This window comes from Triturus cristatus, chromosome 4_2 (assembly GCF_964204655.1).
Source record: "Triturus cristatus chromosome 4_2, aTriCri1.1, whole genome shotgun sequence".
In the NCBI taxonomy this organism is placed as follows: Eukaryota; Metazoa; Chordata; class Amphibia; order Caudata; family Salamandridae; genus Triturus; species Triturus cristatus.
The window spans coordinates 661,971,816-661,998,202 of record NC_140586.1 but is presented as its reverse complement, the minus strand read 5'-3'; the positions used below and the strand labels follow the sequence as shown (position 1 = coordinate 661,998,202).

The 26,387-nt window shown below is 46.6% G+C and overlaps 1 protein-coding gene across 12 annotated transcripts in view; it reads left to right on the top strand.

Moving 5' to 3' along the window:
• PATJ (PATJ crumbs cell polarity complex component) overlaps positions 1 to 26,387 on the top strand; it is a 1,359,209-nt gene that overhangs the window by 210,075 nt on the left and 1,122,747 nt on the right. For all 12 annotated transcript variants that reach the window (XM_085602445.1, XM_085602441.1, XM_085602446.1 and 9 more), the window contains exons 9-10: positions 9,312 to 9,414; positions 18,210 to 18,298. In XM_085602445.1, coding sequence (XP_085458571.1) covers positions 9,312 to 9,414; positions 18,210 to 18,298 — 192 coding nt within the window. The remainder of the gene's footprint in view (positions 1 to 9,311; positions 9,415 to 18,209; positions 18,299 to 26,387) is intronic.

The window sequence follows — 26,387 nt, the reverse complement described above, 5'->3', positions numbered from 1 at the left end:
TCAACTGAAACCACTCTACTTGGGGTTACGGACATGATACGTCAACAAGTAGACGCGGGCTCTTATACTTTTAGACCCAAGTGCCGCTTTTGACACTGTCTCGCACACCATACTTCTGCAGGCCTTGCAATCATTGGGGGTGACCGATAGAGCACTTCAATGGCTTGCTGTTTTCTTGATGAATCGCACGTTTCAGGTTTTTCACCAATTGCGTGCTCCAAGATTCATAAGTCATTGTATGGTGTTCCTCAAGGCTCTATTCTTAGCCCTCAATTATTTAACATCTATGTGAGGCCTATGGCGTTTATTGCAGAGGAAGCTGCGCTGTCTCTTTTTTCATACGCTGACGACACCCAGATTGTCTTCTTACTCTCTGCGGATGCGGCATTTAAACCATCTTTACTTCAGGCCGGCTTGAGGAATATTGCGGGCTGGATGTATACTGACCTGTTAAAACTCAATGGAGAGAAAACAGAACTGTTGATCGTGGGCAATAACAAAGACTTGTGGGGTCCACAACATTGGCCCGCAAAAATGGGTTCAGTCCCTCAATCCAAACATCAAGTTCAATATCTGGGTGTCTTAATTGATGATCAATTGTCTATGAAGCAGCAAGCAGGGAGGGGGGGCGCTAGAGGGCGCACGGCGATATGGCCGCCTTCTGAGACGGCTCCGCCGGTCAAGCAGAAAACGCCGTATTAGGTGCTTAAAGCGGACTCGAGGCGGCCCGCAAACGGCAGAAATGGTGACCGGAAACACCCGGCCATAACATGTAAGTGGACAGAGGCACCGAAAGGACCGCTGCACTTCAAAAACAACGAACTTCGTCTCCCTCTCTGGGACATGCAACGGAGCGTACAAGATGGCGGCGCCTGGGAACTAGCGTTGTGCGGAGCGGAGACGGCGATGAAATGGCGCCGATGATGTGGGTGGCGACCGAAGCAGCACGCGACCCCCCTGGGAATCGCTGGTAACGGTGACTGCACTGGGGGTGCTGCGGGGATGCCGTCCCGCATGGTGGCGAGAATAACGCTGAAATCGCGAAATGTGGAAGCGTGGGTGAGCGCGCGCAAGGCGGCCCGGAGGAGAAACCAGAAACGTGCAGATGAGCAGCCGCTGGCCGACGAGGTTGTGTCCGTTGGGGCAAAATAAGGAAGCACCATTGAGAGCCGGCTGCATGGTGTGCCACAGCGTGTAGCGCCGATCTGTCTGTGCCTACACTTGAGAACACAGCGTGTGGGAGACTGCAGCGCCCCGGTTCTCTGGAATAGCCCCGCGGGCTCTTGGAGGGCTGTGATTGACCACCTCCCCAACGGACGATAGCGGTAATAGCAGGGATTGTGTCCAGGCCGGAGCGGACGGCTGGGTGTGTCTTCCTGAGGCGAATGCGAGAGTGTGCCCGGTGTGGATCCGATGTGCTGCCTTACACTGGCTGGAGGAGAGAAGCACTTCGAGGCGCATGACCACTGCTGAAACGCTGGCAGCCTCACTATTCGCGACCTGACCCCGCGTTGTGACTGCGGCCGCAGTGCCTGATCGCCCCTCGGGAGGAGGTGTGCGTTGTGTGGTGTGCGGTGAGACTGCTTTGCTGCGGGCCGGACCTCCGTCACGAACCAGCCCAGGGACGGGGGACGGGCGGGGGTGCTGTGCGGAGCTGGCGATTGCGTTTGAAGCGGTGACCTACGTTCCCTGATCCCGGTACTGGATTATCCCGAAGGCTCACTTAGCGGCAACATGGGAAAGGCGGATAGGATGTAGACCAAGCTTCAATTTGAGGCGAAGAAAGCGACCAAAGACACGGCGGAGGTGCATGGCGCTGAGTCACACGTCGACCCTGAGGTACCAGCGGGCATGGAGGGGGTTCTGCAGGCCATACAGAGAAGCCTGCAAGACATCAATGGCAAGCTGGACACGATCACGCTGAGGGTGGACAACATGGCGGCAAAGCTAGACAAGCACGGGGAACGCCTGGTCGAGGCGGAAACTCGCATTGCGGCTGTGGAGGATGAGTCACATGGCACGACCAGAAAATGCACGGAGATGGAGCGGCTGCTGGACGTTATTAAAACCAAGGCGGAGGATTTGGAAGCGAGGTCCAGACGCAATAACGTGCGCATTGCGGGGATTCCAGAATCAACGAACACGGGTCGCATGGAGATCTACATTGAGGAACTACTCCGTAATGTTTTTGGCGCTGAGAGCCTATCCACAATGTTCGTGGTTGAACGTGCCCACAGATCTCTTGCCCCGCGACCGAAACCAGGGGCCACACCACGGCCCATACTTGCCCGTCTTCTCAATTATAGAGACCGCGACACAATCTTGAGGATGGCACGGGAGAAAAAGCAGATCAACTATCAGGGGAACGCTTTGGAGTTATACCCGGATTTCACTATGTCGGTGCAACTGGCAAGGAGAGAATTCAGCACAGTCAAGGAGAAGCTGCGAGAACTAAAAATTGAATACGCAATGTTGTATCCCGCGCAGCTGAGAGTGGTACATGAGGGTCGCTCCACCATTTTACAGACACCGAAAGCAGTGCAGGACTTCCTTAAGAAATTTCTTGCCAAGCGCAAGGAGCTGCGGCGGACGGAGCAAGACAAAGGCCAGGACTAGCTGGGAATCGTCGGTGTGCTTGGCCTTTAAATGAGACGTCACAAGCTGGTAAGACCTGACTATGCCTGCTACGGTGGGGCGATATTGAGGGAGCTCGTGGTGGCCCAGCCGATACGAGACTGCGAGGCATGTAAAACATTGGCGGACATGGACTGCTGGGCAGGGCACAGGATAGCTCCTACTGGTGCTGTACTTTGGGATTGGTGGGAAGGTCTCCGCTACCTATGAGCTACGAAGTGGGAGAGAGAGATCTGCGGGGAATTGGCACGTGATTAGATGGCATGTTGGGCTTGCGGGCTGGGGTGGGTCTGCGATATATCCTTAAGCTTGACCACATCCATTTCGGTGGATGGAGTTGTGTGCACTCGGTGGACCCCCTACGCGGGAGCTCCCCAACACAGTTTGAGTTATGTGTTCAATTGATATCTGGGTATGTCTTTGGCATGGTTGGGATGCTGAAGTGGGTGGTGGGTGGCTGTAAGGGGGTTGGGTTCTTTTGTTTTTTTACAGGCTTGAGCGTTTGAGATGCATTGCTGAATCCAATATCAATGTTTGGACAAATGTAACTATACTGCTGGCTGGGTCTTGGTGCATGGGTGCAACTTCTCAACAGGCTAAATCTAAAGGAGCTTAAGTTAAATAGGAACGAATATGACGACACGATCTAAGCCATTGAATTTATTAACGTGGAATGTCCGAGGGCTCAACAATCCTAAAAAAATTAGGCAAATCTTTGCATATCTTGACAGACATGGGATAGATGTTGCCCTACTGCAGGAAACGCACCTAGCACCCGCGTCTAAATCACAGTTGGGGGGTCGATGGGCGGAGACCACACATGGTTCCTCGTACTCTTCATACGCTAGGGGGGTTATTATATTGGTAAAAAGGGAGTAAACTTTACTATAGATACCACACTTACGGATGACAGTGGGAGATCGGTTCTCGTCACGGGAACAGTGCGGGGACAGCGACTTGCCATATTAAATACGTACGGTCCAAATGTAGATGACCCTGATTTTTATCACAAGATTTGGCGCACGCTCAGTGACTTGCCTGACATGCCGGTACTATGGGGAGGGGATTTCAATCTCGCACTACATGACACACAGGATAGATCAGGTACAACACAAGAGCCGCATAGAAAGGCAGTGAGCAAAGTGAGAGACATCATGATAGATAGGCGACTGTTGGATATCTGGCGTACCAGGAACCCATCCTGCATGGAAGCAACGCATGTTTCGGCTGCACATGGCAGTTGGTCACGCATTGACTATTGGCTAGGCTCTGAGGAGATAGTACATTGGGTGGACACCATCAAGCACCTCCCCAGGACACTATCGGACAACAATCCGGTGATGCTTTCACTGGTGATACCGCACTACACACCGCCGCCATATAGTTGGAGGTTTAATGCCAGGGCACTGCTTGATCCAAGGTATAGGGAGGCGTTGACCCAAGCCATTGAGGAGTATTTTGATATCAATGCCCCCTCCACGGACGATAAGGGCTTATTATGGGAAGCATTTAAAGCGACTATTCGGGGGGTTTGCATAGGTACAACCGCTGGTATCCTTAAAGATATCCGGCAGCAACTTACTATTCGGGAGGGTAAACTAAGGGCTCTAGAACGTGAATATGAACGTACACGCGAACTGAAGCTTCTGGGTGAAATTCGAACTGTCCTCACGGAATATCAAATTATGCAGACGACGAACTCAAACATGTTGGCATGCGGCAAGAGGCGCGACGCTATGGTGGAAGTGGCAGACCGAGCAAAAGTCTGGCAGCGAAAATATGCTCAGGCCGGCGGCCACAGATAGTTAGGGCAGTAAGAGATGGCAAGGGCGAGCTGCGGTTTGATATGCATGGCATCTTGACAGAGTTCATGAGCACCTATGAAGCTCTCTATGCATCACTGTCTACGGCAACGCCGGAAGAGGTAATGGAATATCTGGCGGATGTCGCGATTGCATGGCTATCGGATGCGCAGAGAGAATACCTGTCTGCACCTATAACTGAGGAAGAGGTGACCGAAGTCATTAAAACCCTTCCTAACGGCAAAGCGCCGGGCCCGGACGGGTTCACATGTGAGTTCTATAAGACATTCGTGGATCAATTAGCACCACATTTGGTGGACATGTACGTTGAAGCCCATGAACGACAGCGATTATCTCCGTCATTGCGAGAAGCGATGATCATAACCCTATTGAAACCGGACAAAGACCCGGAATGCTGTGATTCATATCGGCCATTATCCTTAATAAACGTTGATAATAAAATACTAGCTAAGCTTCTGGCCATGAGGATACAGCCGCTAATGACCAAACTGGTTTTGCCGGACCAATCTGGGTTTATCCCCTCCAGGTCCACAGTTCATAATACCAGGACGCTCTTCGCTTTGTCACACTATTTAACTCCCACCACCAAGGCGGCCGCTGTGCTGCTTGATGCAGCAAAGGCTTTCGATTCTATTGAATGGCCCTATTTGCAAACGATACTGCAGCGCATGGGATTCCCTTTGGTTTTCATGCAGGGGATACAGTTGTTGTACACGGCGCCTACTGCCTGTATTAGGGTTAACAACTACATTTCTGACCCGATAAGTATAGCACGAGGGACGAGGCAGGGATGCCTGTTATCGCCCCTGCTCTTTGCATTAGCATTGGAACCACTAGCCTGTAAGATAAGACAAAAGCATCACTATTCAGCACTACAGTTCCCACAAAGACCACTGCACATATCGTTGTATGCTGACGACATGCTGCTGTATGTACGCGACCCTGAGCTGCATTTGAACCCTCTGCTAAGGGAGTATATCCGATTCGGACAGCACTCGGGTCTCAAAATAAACTGGTCTAAGTCCCTGATCGTGCCGCTCACGGTCACCACGAGCCCCTGCGCTCTGGACTACCCCTTGGAGTGGCAATCCGATCCGGTTCGATACTTGGGTATCTGGTATCATCGAGATCCGGAAGTCGTAATTCGTACGAACTACGGAAGAGCAATTGGGGCACTAGAGGACAAGGTAGAGCGATGGATTCATCTGCAGCTGTCCTTGGCGGACCGCCTAGCCGTGGTAAAGATGGTCATCCTACCAAAATTGTTGTATTTATTTAATAACATTCCGATCCAACCCCCGCTCGAGGTGTTCCGTCGGATCTCCACCCTCGCTCTTCGTTTAATATGGGCAGGTAGACAAGCCAGGATCGGAATGCGTGCTCTATCGCTGCCATACTCCCTGGGGGGGGTTTAAGGTTCCCGACTTTTTCCTTTATTACTTATGTGCTCAGGCTCAGCATGCTCATGTTTGGTATCATCCAATCCCATTTCTAACGCATGCAGCGATAGAGGAGGGCGACGCGCACCCGATTCCCTTGAGGGCTATTCTGACCCACAGGAGGCCCCCGCTGCATAATCGCGATATAAATACTATAGACACTACTAACAAGGCTTGGAGGATTATGGGCAGGAAGGCGGGTAAATTGCCGCTTTATGCGCCGGCATTGCCGATACAATATCACCCGGAGCTGTCGGTTGCTCAGGAGGAAATGGGCATGGGGCTGCTTCGGCAGGTGGGATTTGTCACTATGGGTGATCTCTGAGGATGGGGCTTTCAGGTCACTTGCAGAACTGACCTTTATAAGCAATCAGACGCTGCTATTCCAATTCACATATCACCGACTGCAGGGGGCGTTGAAAACGTTATACCCGACACATCCTGCGGAGCCGCCGTCGATGGCTACGCTGCAACTACTGATCACGAATGCCATGGCGGGACGCCTGGTTTCGCGACTGTATATTTCACTGCAAGAGGATATAGCGGGCAATACATATAAGGCAATGGGTAAATGGAGTAGTGACTTGGAAGATCCACTGACGGAGGAGGAGTGGACTACTGCTTGCTCCCTCACTAGTATGCTGACACCTAATGGGGGCCTGCGCATGATTCATTATAAATACCTCCATCGCACATATTATACTCCAGCACAACTTCACAAATATGGTCTGCGGGCCGACTCTAAATGCTGTCGCTGCGGGATGAAAGGTGCAGATTTCACACATTTGGCATGGTATTGCAGCGAGGTGGCTGGGTACTGGGTAAAAGTGACGCGGATGATGGGGACAATGGTGGGTGCCACTATTACATGTGACATTAGAACGTCTCTGCTGGGACTGCTCCCGGGTATAAGGGCGACCAAGCGAAAATTCTGTGTGGTGGCGTTGCTCCTGGCCAAGAGAAGGGTATCATTATGCTGGGGCGGAAGGAGGGCACCTCGGATTCGGCAATGGATCCAGGACCTGACATATTGTAAAGAAACGTTACAAACCTATGAGGAGGAGCTACCGATGGGATCTCGGCCCAGAGACTACTGGCAATACCTGGTGCTGTACTTACAAACTCACCCGACTGACAAACTATAACTGCGCGCTTGCACTGTTATTACTGAGATCTAAAGTTACATGAATGTACTGTTCATAATGGATGAAGAATGCTGTTGCGCCACAGCCTGTAAGTTGCCTACATGTTGGCTTTGTATGTTTTTTCATTGGTATTAAATGTCAATAAAAAAAAAAAAAAAAAAAAAAAGCAGCAAACAGGGAGAGTAGCCTCTACCTGCTTCACTATCCTTAGATGGTTAAAAATGTTTTGGGGGATGTTACCTTCTTCCGCCCAACGTACAGTGGTCCAGGTTCTTATTACCTCTAGGCTGGACTACAGGAACATTTTGTACTTGGGTGCCTCTAAGGAAGTGCTACGTAAGCTGCAGTTAGTACAGAACGCTTCAGCACGGCTTATTTGTAAGATCCCCCAAACTGTCTATTTCAGGATCAATTCGAGAACTCCATTGGCTCAGGATTGAATGCCGCATTAAGTTTAAGGCTTTGAGTCTTATGTTTAAGATAAAATCTGTTAAGGTTCCTCCCTACTTGATGACCCTTGTTCACCCTTATGTTCCTTCCCGCACACTCCGATAAGCTACTCAGGCTAAGTTTGTCATTCCTAGGATGAGACTAGTGCGTATAGGTGATCGCTCTTTTTCCCACCTTGGCCCTTCTTTATGGAACTCCCTTCCAGCAGGTCTCCGAAGCGAACCTTCCTATGAGATCTTCCAGAGAGGCATACAAACTTGGTTATTTAATATGTAATTCTAATTATTTTCTTTGTGCACTTTCAGGTGGCGCCGGGAAACCCTAGCGTAGCTGTGCGCCTTATAAAATTAAAATAACAATAACAAGGCTGAGCGTGTCTTGCCAAGACTGAAACTCGTGATATGCCGATGTCAGCAGTGAGCGTTTAACTCCTTGAATTAACTGGCTGTCAGGTGCAGAGCACTTTGTGTAGCAAGTCAAGAAAGGTGCATCTAACTCCCAGAATGCATTGCTTTATTCGGTAAAGTCCCCTGACATGGAATAATCTGGTGATGCTGCCTTTTTAATCACTTGTGACGATTTGATGCACACACTAGTGACTATTGTGAGAAAACGCAAATTCACTTTGCACGCTTATGCAGTGTTCTAATTGTAAACGTTCTGCGTCCGTAATGAGTCAAATATATTTCACATTTGTATTCCCTTTTCTCTTCATAGAGTACTCTTATTTAAATGTTTTCCCTCCCTGCTGCCACCCTGTGGCAGTATTGAATATTATTACTCTTTCCTGGATTGTAAAGGTATACCCGTAGAAGTGCAGGTAAGTGTTGGAAAAGCAGGCCTGATGTTTGTGAATAGCCACAAATGTGGCTCACTCACCCTTTTCCCACTACATTGCCTTTAACTTGGTGTTGGCATTACCCTGAGATGGCTCGTCTACTCATCATAGTGTCACGTACAAATGTAAGGGTTGCACGTACAATGTGTGACTTATTTTTGCCTGAGTTTTCCGATCATTAACTTTTCAAATGTAGACATTCCACCATTGGGACAGGCAGATCGAAGTTGCCAGCATTGACAGGACAAAAAAAAAACTGAAGACATTATTTATTTTTAATACTTTTTTAATATGGGCATTCAGTTGTACATAATGCTTTCTTGGTCATATGTAAGCTAACAAAAATGCTTTTGACATTTCTTTATTATAACTTTTCAGCATGATGCAGACAGCTTAAAGACATAGGCAAAGTGAATATCTCTGGCTAAACACTTCAAAGGTCCCAAAGGCGAGACCTATTGGCTATGCCAATGCTTGTTTTTTTTTTGTTAGGCATGGGGAGATTAAGTGATGTGCCCAGAATCACAGGATGTTCAGCGTCATTGCCGAGACTCGAACCCACTTCCACAGATTCGAGGTCGACCGCCCTAGCCGTTAGGCCAACTCCTCTCCCCAATCTTCCCAAGTTTAGTGTAATTCCATTCATCAATTTTCCTGTATCACAGAGCATTGGTTCCTATGGGGATTAACATTTTCAATGGAAACGCCTACCTAATCATAACTGTAGAGGTGCTATTGCGCCCCATGTGTTGATTTTGTTGTTACTTGCTCCCGATTTTACAAGTCTGCTCTTTGCATTTAGTATTGGGTTTTTCATATTTGGGCGCCCGTCATACTGCGTGTGTTGAGGGATGTAGATCAATTAGCACAGAAGACTAGGAAAATAAAAATTACAAATGTTAGCTTTAATTATAAAGCATGTGAGATGAACATCATTTATTGAAAATTTTATTTTTTTAATTTGTTTTAAATTGTTTTAAAGGATGAAACTGAGGATTTTGAAATCTATAATGTTGATCTTTTGAAAAAGGACGGACAAAGTCTTGGCATAACAATAGTTGGCTACACAGGACCATCTAGCCCAGGTAAGGTTTGAGATTCTCAACAGTAAATGATAACAAAATATTTACTGTATGCATGTACATAGGTTGGTATAATATTGAAAGAAATACGTATTACGCATCTCATTCAGTAATAATCGGTGAAACAATTGGTGGTGATGAGATTTTGGTGAAGAAAATGCATTGGAGCATAATGTAGATTGATTCACTGTGGTGTTCATACCTGCAACATATTGTAGACACTTTCTACTTAGTCATCTTTTTAAGTCTGGTTGGGAGATGGGGCTAGATATTTCATGCCGACTTTGGCAACCCAGTTCCTCTTCAGCCAAAATCTGTCTCTCTGCCATATTATGGCTCACAATTATCAGCTATATCATAATAAATGTTGCATGACTTGTGGCTGTTATGTGCTCTTGGTTACAAGAAATCTTTTTTCCAAGTGCTTCTTCTGACCTGTTGACAACTTAGTACTTAATGAAAGCTATGATATTTTTCTAGGTGGCTTTAGTTTAATGCTGGGGCATTCTGCTGAGGTTTCTTTCAACCTGATTATTCACTAAGTCATAAAAAAGCTCCATTTATACATTAGCTGGGTTCCTTCTGATGTGCATTCAACTGTCTTAGCTATGTCGAGTTATATCATGGATCACTGCCCTTAAAGACCACATTTTGTTAAGCATAGACCACAAAGGCTTTGTGTGTAGAATTACGTTATGAAAAAACGGAGAAAACAGGGAGCCCAAATTCATATTCCTCCATACACCTTGACTTAAAATCATTGACATTTGTTAAAATAATATTATGGTTGTTAACTCAAAATCGGTGCCCTCAACCCTAGTACAGAGCAAAGTATACCAAATTGTTATGTTTTGACCTGTTTAAGTCCGAAACAGAAAGGTTATTTGACTGCTAATGTTGGAAATCAGGCATGTAGACCAAGTAGAAGTTCCACTTAATTAATCAGAAGACAATGGAAGGTGCATCCCCCAACTTTAGCCTCTGTGCCACTCCCCTGGAATAGAACTGAGAAGTGTTGCAGAGTAAAATGTCCCCACTGTTTGGCATTGAGGAAAGGAACACCAGCTAGCTACATGCTCACCATCGAGGACCAATACAATAACGAAGATCCATTAATTAATGAGAATATCACCATAAGGACATCAGAGCCTTCAGTGAATGTTTCAAAGATATCTTTCAACTTGAAACAATATCCACCTTTCATCTAAATCTGAGATGATAACCGTTCTGCTGCCGAGAAGAATCCAGAGCTTCTCTTCCCAGCTGAAGCGGATTGTGATCCACCACCTCACTTGCCTAATAAGGAAATGAGTCTTGGAATTTCACCTGTTTCTTCGAATGATGTTTTTGTAAACCTGCGGTCCAAAATAGTTACCCCTCAGAAATTATGAATCTCAGGAGAGCAAATATGATCATCGAAAAAATAAAAGTTTAACTGTACACAGAGACAGGACTAACCGTTAAAAGGGTTTCACTCCGTTAGAAAATAATTCACACTGAAATAAGACTACACAACTAAACAGGAGCTCAGATAGGTCATGCTGCACTTCAGGAGTACATACCTACTGATAACACATTCCTAGTGAGTACCAAAGACACGTTCCGGGAGTCTCCGTGAGTAAAGAGCAAAACTCTATCTCTGTGTCAGTCCTTTAAATGAAGATGTTGATGTGGGTAGACGTTTAACTGGGCTCAGCTGTAGCATCTGCAGCGAGGAAAATATGCTTCTTCATGTCCTTTTCAACTGGAAAAGACGAGCAGAGCCAAAGATTGGTCTGTGTGAAGAGCTAACTGTGTGTCTCGTCGATATGACCTAAAATGGTACTATTGGACAGCTCTACTTGACAGATATAACAGGCTGCTCAGAGAGATGAGAATATGCAAAGGATTTTCAATAATCACCCACCTTGAAGTCCCAACACTACCAAGATGTACTAAATGATCTCTCCGGTTATTCAGCCAGGTTATCAGTGCAGCGGAGGATTTCTTTGAATCAGCAGCTCATTTTTACTGTCACGGTAATACCGTGAAAATATCTTCCTGGCTTTATTTATTCTTCCTTAAACAATGATTTCACCAAAAGGTTCTTAACTTGTACTTTTCTGGGTATATTTAGTTAAGACTAGTATAGGGACTGAATGAAGGTGAAGCCATAGATGTTAAAGACAGTGGCCTTTAATGGAAAAGGAATTTGATAATCCCCCCTCTTAAGACCCAAGAAAAGAGGCTCCACTTTGGAAGGATTGAACTCTTTACTTTGGCAGTTGCTTCAGCTGTAACATTCGAGGCCATTTTTTACAAATGTCCTTGATTTTGGCAAGCAAGACTCCCTCTTCTGTTGGCCAATACGGTGATTCAAAGCATCTCAAATTACATCATATAGCAAACAACAGATGAGTGCTGAACACTATGTACAATGGTTGTGCCTCAAGACACCACTTTCTTCTCCTGCCATTTCACTGAAAAGCCTCCCAGTTCCACCAGCGTTTCCTGCAACAGAAAGTCAAAGTCTTACTGCAGAAGCAAATGGTGATTCCAGTTCCTTCAAGCCAGAAAGGTACTGAACCTTACCCCAGTTAATTTGTGCTACAAACGAATGGCCTGTAGCAGGAGTTCAGGCCCATACTTTACCTACAGACCGCCAACAAATAGATCAAATGTAAAACATTATAAATGTTGGCCCTTCATAAAATTTTCGACATCCCCACTTCCTCATTAAAGGAAATAACCAAAGGTTCCTTTAATTTCTTGCAGGAAAAAAACATTAACAGTACACAGTCTTTGCATTCCAACTCAAGTCAGACCGATCCGATTTTCCAAATGCGTGACCGAGGCCATAGTGCATTTCAGACCAAAGGATATTCATATAGACGTGCCTGGAGGATTGGGTGATGTAGGCGTTCTCTTTCCGGAATGCACAGCAAGATTTTCAAATGATATTCTCTTTTGTAAAATCTGGAGCTTGATGTCAACTACCCCAACACCTAAGCAACTCTTTCAGTCCCAGGAGGCAAAGTGTCATTAGAAGAAAGACTAGCCTTTATTTAAACTGAAATGTCACACACAGCCAAAGAGAGACTGCCCAGTGGCATCTCAGAGTTTTTGCTTTAGAGTTCCCTGGCGTCTTTACTATTCGTGGTTTCCAAAAGCTGTCTGAACAAGATGCAACAGTTTTTAGAGGGCCATTTGAATCAGTTTTTCAGGACATTAGGCAAACAAATGGACACTGCCATGGACAGCTATGCAGTTTTTCCTACAATACTGCCACCAGAGCAATCTCATGAACAATACTTTTTCAGTGAACCATGGTGACTGATAGTTCGCTGACCGGATCAGAGTCCACATGAATCATCCTTCGTCCCTCATAGAATGTTGTAACTGATAATTATTTGCAGCATAGAGCAGTACACCGATTAAAAAAGTAGCTTCATCATAATTCAGATAGATAAGACAATGACAATTATTATTTAAATAATTAGATGGGATGAAGTCAAATCTGTGTTTCTGTCAGCACAGACCATGTGGTACTGGTTAGTAGTCAGGAAACTTCAAATCATGGCAGTCCACCTTATTTTATTTGTGTAGTCGAAGTCATGGGAAAGGCACAAAGCAGAGCATTTCAATGGTTGCTAATACATAATAGGGTCCTGCATAATGTCTTGCGAAGTGAGGTTACCTGCATGTTAATCTTTACATTACTTCGATACCACAAACTAAGAACCAAGAGCAGTGTTCTTTTTTAAATTATTTGGTTGTATAGGGACATTTCTGAATTAGGACCAGATAGCCCTAACTGGAGGTACTGAAGTGCCAGAATAATACTAATCTCTCTGAAGGGGCCTCCGCAGTTTAAGTACTTTGATACATATACCCTACATATCCCAGAGACCACACAAGAATCCACTGTGCAAACCAAATTGCCCCAGAAGCCTCTGAGTCTGATTTTTCACTCAAGCTTGCATATTTGAGATTGGCTGCCTGGATCCTGATGTCATCTATTATGGTCATTTAAATATTCAACAGGAATGTACAGGCATGCTGACGAAATCCAAATGCTCCAACAGCAGAGCGTCCTCTTTTTTCAAGTGGATGAGTTTCTGCTTTTGGTGTGTGCACACAAACAGAATCTCCATCATAAAATATTATGAAGCAGTGTTTCCATACTTTTTCTTTTGGCCAAGTGGGGTTTATACTTTAACTGCATCAGGATGCATCTCACCACGACTGTGATTTATAGAAAGCAGTACACACCACTAACAGGGTATTTGCAAATCTTGGATGAAATGTGTGTTCACGAGTGGTATATTCAGTGTCTCGTTGACTTCCAACAGTCACCTAAATAGAACTGCTTCGATACAGCTTAACTCAAGAATAATTGGAGCAGCTCAGCAGTGCAAGAATATTATTTTCCTTTTATATTCCGTGAACTTGAAATAACTTAAAATATATTGTTTGATGGATACATCTTCCTGCAGGCACTGCGCCTCTTGAATCTACTCCAGGAATCAAACTAGATCCGTAAACTTGCAGTGGATCTGCTTCAAAAGTAGATGGTACTTTTGATTCAGGATCCACCCCAGCCATTAATTTACAAAGTCATGTAAGGAACCACTATGGCTCGCTAACGTCATTTCCGTTTTCTATGCAGCAATCATGGATCTGGAGTTGCTCCCCTAGGAACATTTTCTCCCCAGAATTATTTTTGCAGTGTTTCAGGATATTTCCTCTAGAATGTCAGGGTTTAATTTTGTTGCGCTAGACAGAAAAAAGTCTCGTTCTCAAACCCGCACTTCATCTTACTTTGGTGCCTGAGCACTAAACATGACATGACCCCATGACACCACATCGTGCGAGAAGTGTGTCCTCATTCATGCAAAGACCATCAAGAAGCAGAAGGAAAAACTCTTCTTGGTGTGGGCTCGGTATCAGCGTTAGGCCCCCTGTGTCTCCAGACTCCAGTCCCAATCTAGGTCACCTTCAACCAGTAATTCTTTGAAGAGGACCAATTCAACAGACAAGAACAGGTGATTTACGAAGAAACACTGGATGCAATGCAAGAGAAATTCTTCAGCTTCTCAGTGTCACTGGCTCAAGGGGTAGGTCTTCCATCTAGAGGTGTTGTTTCCTGATCATAGCCTTGACATTATCTTTGGTGCCTATCCTGGTGGAGATGGGCCTCGAGCCTCCTGCTCCTTTCCCAGAGTGCAGGCACCTGGTGGAGATCCCACATAATTTGTGGCTTCACACAAGTGATACTAGCCTTCTTCCTCTCCACCTGTCGTGCCTGCAGCCCTTGAGAAGCTGTTGGGGCTCCCAACTGGTTCGCTGCCATTAGATCTGTTACAGCTCCAGCTGACCCTGCTCACCTTCTTCTTGATGCCCTTCTCCTAGACCAGAGGCTGTGCTGTAATTGCTCTGTCACTGGTGTTGGTTGTTCTTTGACACCACCGGAGCCATTGCAAAGAGCAGAAAATTGTCCAAAGACGAAAGCCATTATAGTAGTGTCCTGAAGCAAAGAGCGGCAGATCCTTGAGAAGTCCTCTTACAAGCCTTTGCCTCATTGTGAGCAACGTTCGGACTCACACCTCATACCCAGAGCAAAGCTTGTTTGACATTTGAAAACAAGAAAGCTCACAAGTATCACTGAGCACCAGACTAGGGGGAATGAGGCCAAATAGGTAGTGTCCACTGGGGCACAGGTGAAGGCAGTGCTTAGCCAGGAATGCTTCAGAGGTCACACATAGACTTCCAGGTCACCATGGGAAGCGTCACCATAGAATGCACTGCCACATGTAACTCAGCGTTTGCCAAATTTAGCTGTTGTATGGACTGTCACAGCCATTCCCAGTTTGCACCCATATTGTCTCCCTTACCATCTGTTGTCTTATACTGTTTGTAGCATATTGTGACACTTAAGTTTCATAGTTCACTTGGCTCCATTTTCAGTTCATGGTTGTTATATAGGTCTTCGTACTACACAAACATGAACCCGCTTGCCTATTTAATTTACAAATAATTAAATCTTCAATGATTAACAACCCACCATTAATAATAAAAAAAAGTTATTGTATTTAATTATACATACAGAATTCATATTCATGACATAAAAGATTCCATTGACTCTGTACATTTAAGTTCTTTGAAAAATCACATTGAAGCATAATATTTCATCATCTCAGTATCATCAATTTCAGTAGGTAAAACAAAACAAAACACAGCAGCGCATTATTTCCAACTTTATACACAGAAATACAGAACCCCTCTTCATAGAGGCTAATGTGACTGCGGATATACAAATCACCACATCAAACATTCATAGAACACACATCGTTGTCCATCCATGTCCTTTCCAGCTGCCATCGTCAAAGGTACACGGTGGTAATAATAATCACATATGAGGCAGTCCGAAATTTAGCTCTTTCAAAATGCCATCCTCGTTTTTAACAATAACCCTCCATCCATAATCATGCAGCTCTTGTTACATTTTGTTTTACCTACTGAAATAAAGGAGATTGAGATGATGACATATTAAGTTTTTAAAGCAGTTACGGTAGATGTACAGAATTAATGGAATCTTTTATGCCATTAATATGATTTCTTTATGTATCATTAAAGACAATGCAATAAAAAACAATTTGTGGTAATGGTGGGTTATTAATCATTGAAGATGTATTCTTTGTAAATTAAATAGGCTAGCAGTTTTTGTTTGTGTAGTTTGAAGTACTATCCCCCTTGCCCAAGCCTTAAAAACATATTTTGGGGTCCCCTTTATGAACTAGTCTGTTATCTAGGTATTCCCAAGATTTAGGACAATCGATTCCATCTAGAAACTATTAAACTGCATTTTAGTATGAATATATTAGATTTTCTTGTGGCTATGAACCAGCCTGCATATATGAAACTATACTGTATGTTATCTGTAACCTCTCATACTGCTGACTCACCCATTACAGTGTTTGACCAGGTGTGAGAGACAACCTTGTCCACTGTATTCTCTTTTTCCCCACTTGTGGTCTGTCCATGCCCTGTGGTTTGCACCCAGCTATGGATCGGACTTTGGGAGGTGATTGGGATAACAGAGATTCCATCACCACTCACTCATAGTGGACACTCGTGATGAGTACATTGGCTGTTTGGAGTTGCTATACGGCTCCGATTCTGACCCCATTCTGATTCTGAACATTGTGTACCACGAAGATGATGATAACTGTGATGTGAGCAAACATTATCCCCACAAATATGCATGCTGGTGACTTACTGGCCCTGCACAATGTCAGGGCTCTTGATACCTCGGTTCGGAATTTTATGTATTGTACTGCGGGCATTCCCATTGAGCAATTTACATTATTACTGCTGTTTTTGCAAAGCTGCAGAGGTAGTTGAGTTTAATCTAAGGACCAACATAGAACTGTAGATACAAAGGAGATTAATGTATCACTATTTATGTTCCAGAAATTATAATTCCATATGATATGCAGTAGGAAATGACAAGGGGTTTTGTCTAAATATGTGTTGTTTTTTGTGTTATGCTGGTCATAACCATGTGTAAATCACTGCAATTGAATAATTTTCCTCTGTATTGTATCAACAACATTTTTTAAATGTCGAGTCAAATCCGTGACTCTATTTTGTGACTTTTAATCAGGTTTTTTTAAATAAATTGTAATTCTTATGCAAAAATTGTATTTGGTATTTTATAACTCACACTCTCTGACTGTTGTTTTGTGGCATTGAGATATATACCTATTTTATGGTTATTTCCATTTATGTTAACTATATTGTGTGGTCAAGGGGATTTATACTGTAGAGGTAGTTGAGTTGCCTTTGCCTGGAGAGCAGAGCAAGACTAATTTCCGTACAGAAATGTTTATAAATGGCATCTTCCGGTATTGAACCATTGCCTTTCTTCAGCGAAGCGTGGATGGACCCTATTTTGGTCTCATTAAATAAACCTGCTGCAGCCCCTGAGTTGAAACTCTGCATTGCCCTCCGCCATCATCTGAGTTCTGGGAACCCAGAACCTGTTACTGCTTACCTTGTACCAGAGACTCTTGTGGTCCTGGCTTCTTCTTTCTTATTGTTGCTTTCTTTCAAGCTGTTTCTTTCTTTTCCCTGACTCTGTTCCTTCAACATCTATTGATAAGTTGTGGCTGCTACGGGGAAGTAATGGTGGGGCGGGGTAAGGAGGGGGGGGTTTAAAAAAACACAAAAAGAAAAATTCACTTACCCGTTGTCCTCCGTCCTCTTCAGTTGACACAGAAAACAGGACGCACACAGACTCCCAGACTTCCATAGCCAATCACAACGCTACTGTCACCAGCATGTCAGCAGTGTCCTGATAGGTCTGAGTGCCGTGGTTTAGCGCTCAGACAGGGAGTGGGAGGCTGTGCATGTTCCCCCACCCAGGCTGTGCAATATTGCCGGGTGGAGAAATGATAAGTGCACAAGACAGCTGGTCAAACTGTCATGCGCACTTGGAACAAATAACATATTCTCTTTCAAGGTTAACGTAAAACTGTAGTTGGAGATTCCTTCTCCTCTGATATATTGAAGGCAAACCTTTTTTTTTTCTATTGTATTCGCAGACCTAATAAATATTAAATGCCTTTCAAATGATTGCTCCTGTAGGGAATTTTGACAACTTTCAGATCCCAGAATTTGGTAATACTTATTATGGAAAATGAGAGGCAGCTGTTCTTGAACTAATTATTTTATCACCTTTAAAACATCACAGTTCTCTCCATTGGGACACGTTTTGTTTGTTATTGTGTACATGAAAAAGTTATTTTTTGTTGTAGATTCTGCTGGTATATTTGTGAAAGGTATTATTCCAGACAGTGCTGCAGATCATAGCGGACGGATTCAACCGATGGACAGAATAATTGCTGTGAGTATCTGTTGACAAACATTCCTTTCTGAGTATCTAGGATGCGTGGTACTAGGATGCATATCATTGATGCGTATCATTGATGCATGGTTGTTTCCTTGAAGCGTTCATAGTAGAAATGCTTGTGCTTTGTATAGCCTGCTTGATAAATTCAGGCACTACGTGAACCGTTAGGAGAAATGGATTACACTACCTAAAAAAAATTATCCATGGATGACCTGGGGTGGTGCTACTATTTAGATATGAATGTCAATATAAATAAAAGTTTACTTTTCAACTATGTAAGAATAAACATCCGACTAGTAACATTCGTATCATTCAAGGCCCAAATTTGCAAATAGTATTTGGGGTGAAAGTGATTCTTTGTTGCACTTGTTCCCAACCACAGATCAGACTCATTTTGTTTCACTTAATTTGTAACATGATTGTTGCGTAGTTACGTGAACTAGATTACTTAACCATTGCAGTCTCCAAGACATGCTTACGTTTATATCATAGACAGCAAGGAGAGTGAATTAAGAAATGGTACGGGAAGCATCTAAAATGTTTCATAATTATACTTTGAGGAGAGAGTGAAACCTGTCTGTGGTCATTTTGTGTTATTTGGAATAAAGCATCAGATAACTCACCCATTGGCCCCCTGGTTCAATGAAAAGCTGTTTAAAAATAAAAAGATCTGCAAATCCCATCAGTGAATATGGGAAAAATCCTATAGTGTAGATGACAAACTAAAATATAAACTGGCCATAAAAGATTCCCATAAAAGCTGCTACACAGTTAGAGCCACCTTTTTTAGGTCTCGCCTGAGCCAGCGCATGCGCTGCTCTGCGAGACATTTAGAATACAGGTTTTCAAAGTGCTACCAGACCTCGCTGGCCTAACGATTGCGTGCACGCGCGCAGCCGCCATCTGCCTCCCTTCCAGCGCGATCACTGCTGCACGCGCACCACTCGCGTGCTTACCACAGAGTGCGTCATCACGATCACGTTCGCTTTGATCGCGTTCACTTTCGCTTTCACGGCCGCGCGGCCAATGCTTGTTTATTTTAGAGACCCACTGTTTTCTAGTTTAATTTTTCCTCATCTTATTCCTTTTAACACTCTAGTAGTTTTTCTTGGCTTTATATTGGGTCATAGCTTAGTGTCTGGCTCTTCGATTCGTTCTTTAGCTCCAATTGTAGCTGCCCTTCCTCTTTAAGCCTTTGTAAGTTGCAAAGACTCTTCTGCTATCTGACTGGTTTATAACGACTCAAGGCTGTGGGATTTCTGCTCCCTGTGCATACCAGCTTTTTATCCTTTTTGCAAGTGTTGAATGGTGACTTCTGCCCATCCATTTCCTTGTTCATCTGGGACTCTGTTGGTTGAAAACCGAACATTTGGATTGCCTTGAAAATGGGGAGTGAGAGTTCTCTTTCAACCCCCTTCTGCTTTCCTGCAAGTCTCCTTTTTGCATATCATGCTGGAAAGATTGGCAAAGGTGCTCCTAGTCATTTGGGGGTGTTAATGGCCATATCCTTGGGTTTGTCCTGGATAAGGTGAGTGTTAAATATGGTGTGGGAGGGGGGTAGATCTGTGGTTCGAGGGCTTTAGACCAGAATGACCTTGTTGGTCCGTTGAGGCTGTTTGTCCCTTGGAAAGGAAGCTTCCCATTGGCTTTCTTTCCTGGCTGCATCATTCTGACGAGTGACTGCTGGCGAGCATAGGAACTGCCACTCCTTTCAATCCAGGCTGCCGGTGCAGCCCTTCGAACAGAAGGAACACGCTGGAGTCCGTGGCCTGATTTCTTGGAGCAGCAGGTTGTCCTGCCAACATTTCCATCAATCATCCGATATTGCAGTGAAAATAAAAAACGCGAGCTTTCGAAGCCAGGTATTTAAAAGTAAAATCGTGGCAGCTGAGACAGGTAAGGCCAGCAGAACGTCTCGCTCAGCGGCCAAATATAAACCTCCAGTACCCAACGCTCAGAGAAACTTCTTTTGCCAAGATAGCATCCTGAAATCGTTTGGCCATAACATGACATTTTGTAAATAGTTTATCAGGTAAATCTTGTTTGTTTTAGTGGTGCACTGTTTATTTTCTTTTTTTTATTTTCTCCCCGCCCTTCAGTGTTTTATAAGTTTGAAGCACCTTTAATGGCTTGCTACAAGTCGGGGGGGGGGGGGGATAGGTATGGTGTCTGTGTGTTGTCTGGGAAGAAATGAGTGAGCGCTTTCCAGGGATAACAATAAAATTGGAACTGTAGCCATTGTAAAACTCCATCGCAAATTATGTGTTGGTGTTTGGAGCAGATGTGTGCGTGTTTGATTGGGTCGTGATGTAATTGTGCGAAAGGCAAACTGGTTATGCAAAAAAATGCTTGGCCGGGCGCCAATTGTTTCTGGTTTATTGGCATTATAATGTTTGTATGGAAGTTAAGCCTGGCGAAGCCTGTGGGCCTTGTCCAGGAATGACATGTGGAGTGTTCTTCCTTCCCTTGCGACTCCGTGTAATTTTTTAGGTTGTACGATTTGTTTCAAAGAAGCATTATGCCAGTTAACTAACTATGACTTTTCTTACAGCTGGGTTTTAACTGGGTGGATTCCATGTTTTGTGGGTAGCTGATTGGGATGGTCTGCTTTTTACTGTTCCTCCAAGTCTTTGCTTTTGATTAATGCTGGGCAACCCCCTTGCTTGTGAAAATACACTAGCCCCGAAACTCCCTGGTTACAAGCATGGACTTTTCTAACCGGCAAAGCCTTAGTGTTCCCTTGCACCGATGTTCTTAAGGGAGGTTTAGATGGAATTGGCATAGCCAATAGGTCTCGCCTTTGGGTCCTTATAAGTTTAGCCATGCAACAGTTTATGCTGTTGTACCTATGATATTGTGCTGCATAACTAAATACTTATAAGGTTCCAAAAGCAAGACCTATTGGCTATGCCAATGCTTGTCTCCGGCTCAAAACTGTTTGAAAACATTGTTTAAAGTTGTGAAAACACTTTCCGATCCTGAAAACATAGCTCCAGCCATCCCTCTTATTCAATCCCACAGTAACAAGCTAGCCTCTTTTTTCTTGAAGAAAGTTGCTGATATTCAAGCCACTTTCTATTCTACATTCGATTATAACTTTGAGAGTTGCACGCCACACATTCCCTCTCAATAGATTCTAATTCTCAACAGTACCCTCCCGCCAGCATCTGCTCACTGAGCGCTTTTTAGCTTTTGGACCCCCTGACTTTTAAATCCCTCACTACTTTTGTTGTCTGGTTCCTCTCTTGACCTCTGCCCTCTTGCAGTGTTTGTTTGTGCTGGATTTACTCACCCAGTTTTTAAAGGCCTCACTCTTGGAAGGCACTGTCCCAAGAGCATGGAAACCTGCAATAGTTCTGCCTTTCCTTAAAAAACCCAAACTGGATCCCTCCATTTGTGCTAATTATAGGCCAGTATCTCCACTGCCCATGTTGCCTAAAGCCCTAGAAAAGCATGTGAATAATCCACTCACGTCTTACATTGAACACAACAGACTGCTCCACCTTTCTCAATTGGGCTTTAGAGCCGGCCATAGTACAGAGTCTGCTCTGTTGGCCGTGACAGAGTATCTAAGCCAACAGTTAGATAATAGTGGCACTGTTGGACTGATTTTGTTAGATCTCAGTCCAGCGTTTGATACAGTGAGTCATACCATTCTGCTTCAAAGGTTTGAGTCCGTGGGGTTCAGGACACTGCCCTGGCTTGACTGCACTCCTTCCTTTGGGTCTTCCAACTGCACACCCACCTTCACCAGTCTAAGCCACACCCTCTACTATCAGGGGTTCCTCAGGGCTCCATTCTTAGCCCACTTCTCTTTAACCTGTACGTAAGGCCACTTGTAGACATTTTAGAAAAGCCTGGCCTTACACGTCTGTCTTATGCCGACGATACTCAGATCGTTGTCGTCTTGTCCTATAAGGAGAACCACAGTGCAGTGACACTGAATAGCTGCCTTTCTCTAGTCTGCTCCTGGATGAACTCTAAATCTTTGATGCTAAATGGAGACACGACTGAAGTGCTAATGTTGCGAAATCGTCCCAAACTGTGGGGCCTTCATTTATGGGCTGATTTGATGGGCACTATACCTGCCCCTGTTCAAGTAGTCAAGAATCTTGGAGTTTGGCTGGACATGAGTCTTTCTAAGAGTCACCAAATCTCCAAAGTGCCCGCTACCTGCTTCGGCATTCTAAGATGGCTCGAAGTTATATTAGGATGTCTTCTGTTTTCGGCCCAGCGGACAGTCATCCAGGCCTTTGTGATTTCGTGGCTTGACTCTGGCAACAATCTGTATTTTGGAGTACCGAAGAACTTTCTTAGACATCTCCAAATAGTGCAGAATGCAGCAGCAAGATTTCTACTTCATCTCCCCAAGTGCCATTCAACCGATAGCCTACTTCGCGAACTTCACTAGCTCCCAATTAAATGTCATATTCAATTTAAAGTGCTGTGTTATGTACACAAACGTCTCTCGATCTCTGGTCCCTCCTACCTAAGATCCTTGGTGGTGCCATACACTACAAGCCAGTCCTTGCACTCCAGCAATTCGGACCTTGCAGTAGTTCCCAGAGTTAAAAGATCTAAGCAAGGAGGTCGAGCCTTCTCCTTTTTAGGCCCAAAGCTCTGGAACTCTCTCCCTGCTGAGCTGAGATTATGCTGCTCCCTTTCTGCCTTTCGCAGGAAACTTAAAACGTGGCTCTTTTAGACGCTGTTACTAAAAGCAGTCTCTACTGTGCTCTTTGGTACCTTTATTGTAGTGTAGCGCTTGGAAACCCTTGGTTGGGTAGCCATGCGCTGTACAAATCTTAATAATAATAGTAACGTTCCAGAAATTGGTAGTGTTTAGGACAAAGCATCATAAACTGATTGGCTTACAGAAAAGAAGGGCATCGCAAATGTTTTGATAAACATAATTAAAATGATTGGTTCAAATGTAAAGAAAATGACAGAAATTTTGGGTATGGCTGGAGTAGATCATGGATACATTTTAATATGAGTTAAAAAAAAAAAGCACAACTGGATTTGAAAATGAAAGCGGAGTCAGCCAGGTGAGAAACGATAGGCAGAGAAATTATTTAATAAAGGAAGCGAAGAGTGATACCCGGTCCGGTGGTGGAGCTGCTCCTCCGCCGGCGATTGCAGGGGGTGGCGGCGTGGGCGGCCGCGGCCCGCGCGGGCACCAGCACTGGGGGTTCTGCCGAGGAGCCTGAGGCGACACGGACTCACCCAAGGTACGAGGGAGCACCGACGGGCCCCCGGGAGCGACCCTTGGCCGGGGGGGTTTTCCACGCTACTGGCGACGCCATTGAAGAGGCGCGACAACCCAGCAAGGAGCATAGCGGGCGGGACCCGGGGAGACCCCATTGGAGACCCAGCGGCCCCCGGCTCGTGGGGGGGGCTCCGCCGCCGGCAACCAGGAGCAGGAGTGACCGAAAGTAGCCAACAACCCCGTGGGTGCGGGGACGACCGGGGGCCCCCCCCCGCGCATCGGCGGAGCAGCTCTCGGAGCCTGAGGAGTGTAGCGAGGCGGGAGAGAGCTAGAGCCCGGAGATCCTCTTAGCAGGAGAGAGGAACAGAGCGGAGAACATTGCGACCCGACAGCCCCAGAGGTGCAGCACGGCTGGGTGGGGCTGCGGCGGTGCCATAAGGGGGAGAGCGAGACGAAGCCGGAGGCGGCCTCTGGCGGGAGCCGGGGTAGCCTTTCACACCGGAGGAGCGACGGGGCCGCGCACTGAAGTCGGAGCCTAGGCCGAGCAGAGAACGAGGGGTGCCGCAGAGACGGTGGCGGCAGGAAGCGGACCCGAGGAGTGAGAGGCCGGGCGACACTGAGCCACAGAAGCCATGGCCGGCAGTAGAGGGGGGAAGAAGGGGGAACGCACCCTCCCCGAGCTGCTAGGAAGACACCAGCAGCGAGCAGATCGGGGGCAGCAGTCTCCCGGGTCCTCCGGAGGGGCAAAGAGTCGCTCTTCAGCACCCTCAGGGAGGACTTCCAAACCCTGAAGAACGAGGTGGCAGGTGAGGTGCGGGAGCTACGCCGGGAGGTGGACGGCCTGGGAGACCGGGTAGTCGCGGTGGAAGACGCCAGCCACAGAAGAGACGAGGAGTTTGAACAGCTACAACAAGAAGTGTTGCGCCTCAGAGACCAACAGATTGATCTCCAAGCACACACTGAGGACCTTGAAAACAGGTCTCGGTGGAACAACATAAGGGTTCGGGGGCTGCCGTCTGCGGCCGAGGGGACGGACGTGGCGGGATATCTGCAGGCCCTGTTCCGAGAAGTGTTGGGAGAGGCGGAGGGGTTCCCTATCCGGATTGACAGAGCGCACAGAGTGGGACCCCAACGCAGAGCGACGGCGCCGCCCCCGGACATTTTGGCTTTCCTCCCGGATTTCCCGCTCAAGGAACGCATCATGATAGAGGCGCGGAAGAGGCAGCCCCTGACTTTCCGAGGCCATCAAGCGGCCCTCTACCAAGACTTGTCAGCCATCACGTTGCAGAAGCGGAAAGTGTTCAAGACGGCCACGGACTTCCTAAGGGCACAAGGCGCGCCCTTTACCTGGGGACATCCCTTTAGACTCATCTTCCGCTGCAACGGAACTATGCACCAACTACGCTCCCTGCGGGAGACTTGCGGAGTCCTGGGCATTGCCGCACCAGACGACGAGACGTCCGAGCAGAGGCAGGGTCGCTCCCGAGAGGACGGCTGGCAGAGGGTGTCTGGGCGCAGACCCCGTGGGCGGACCATGCGACCGGACTCGCCCATCATCAGAGCTGGCATGGACGAAGCGGTAATGGAGGTGGCAGGAAACACAGGTGTCAGTGACGTCGCACTGACTGCCTGAGACCGCTCCGGGGGGAGTTCAACACAGCCTTTCTCGACATTCAGGTTTGGGGGTCGGTGCGGGGGGGGGGGGACGGGCGGGGAAGGGGTAGGGGCCTGACGTCCACGGATATACTATACCGAAGACCTGCTTCACAGGGAGCCGGACTTGGACATTGATATTCCTGAACTTGGGGGTGTGGAGAGAGGTGTTGCGGGCATGTTGTTGGGGAAGGGGCGGTTGGGGTATCAGGGAGTTTTGCGGGGCGTTTGGGGGAAGGGCAGAGGGGAGGGGGGACTTCGGGGCACATGGGGAGGGCACGGAGAGTACCGGGGACGTGGGGGGGGGCAGTCCAGTGCGTGGCCGGGGCGGCCGTTCTCATAAGGGCGTACACGCTACCATCTGTCAATGCTCAGGAGACACGGCGGTATTGATGACATTCCCACATGACACAGACACCTTTTAAAATTGTCACGCTTAATGTCAAGGGCCTAAACAATCCGATAAAACGGCGTGCTGTTCTATCCCTTCTAGAAAACACCGGAGCGGATATCTGTCTGCTCCAGGAGACCCACCTCTTACCCCGGGATTGCTTTAGGCTGCGATCCTCCGCATTCCCTTCACAATTCTTCTCCTCTAACAACACTAAAACCGCGGGGGTGGCGATCCTCGTAGCCCGGCACTTTAGAGGGGAGGTGCTCCATAAACATGCGGAAATGAAGGGCAGGCTCCTGGTCTACAGAGTCCGGGTGGCTGGTCTCACGTTGGCGATCGGGTCCATTTATAGCCCGAACGAGCGGCAAGAAAGGTTCCTCCGCTCAGCATTGGAGGAGACAGCGACGGCACAGGACAGGCATGTAATCCTAGGGGGCGACCTTAACATGGTTTTCGATGGGGCGGCCGACAGATCCACCCACCGCTCTCCACAGACGGGTGAGTTCTCGGCGGGATGTAGGGCTATGATGGAGGAGGTGGATGTCTGGGACCTCTGGCGTCACATGCACCCCATGGAACGAAGGTACTCGTTCTACTCGCACGCACACAAGACGTATGCAAGACTGGACCACCTCCTGGTCTCGGGGCCAGTGCGTGAGCTGGCGACGGCCGCGGACATAGGGGTGATCTCAGTTTCGGATCATGCTCCGGTGTCGGCTACCCTCAGTTTCCCGCCGACTTCCTGTCCCCCACGGGTCTGGCGGCTGCGTGACACACTCCTCGGCAGACGCGATGTGGTCACACAGGTGACGAAGACGGTCAGGGAGTAC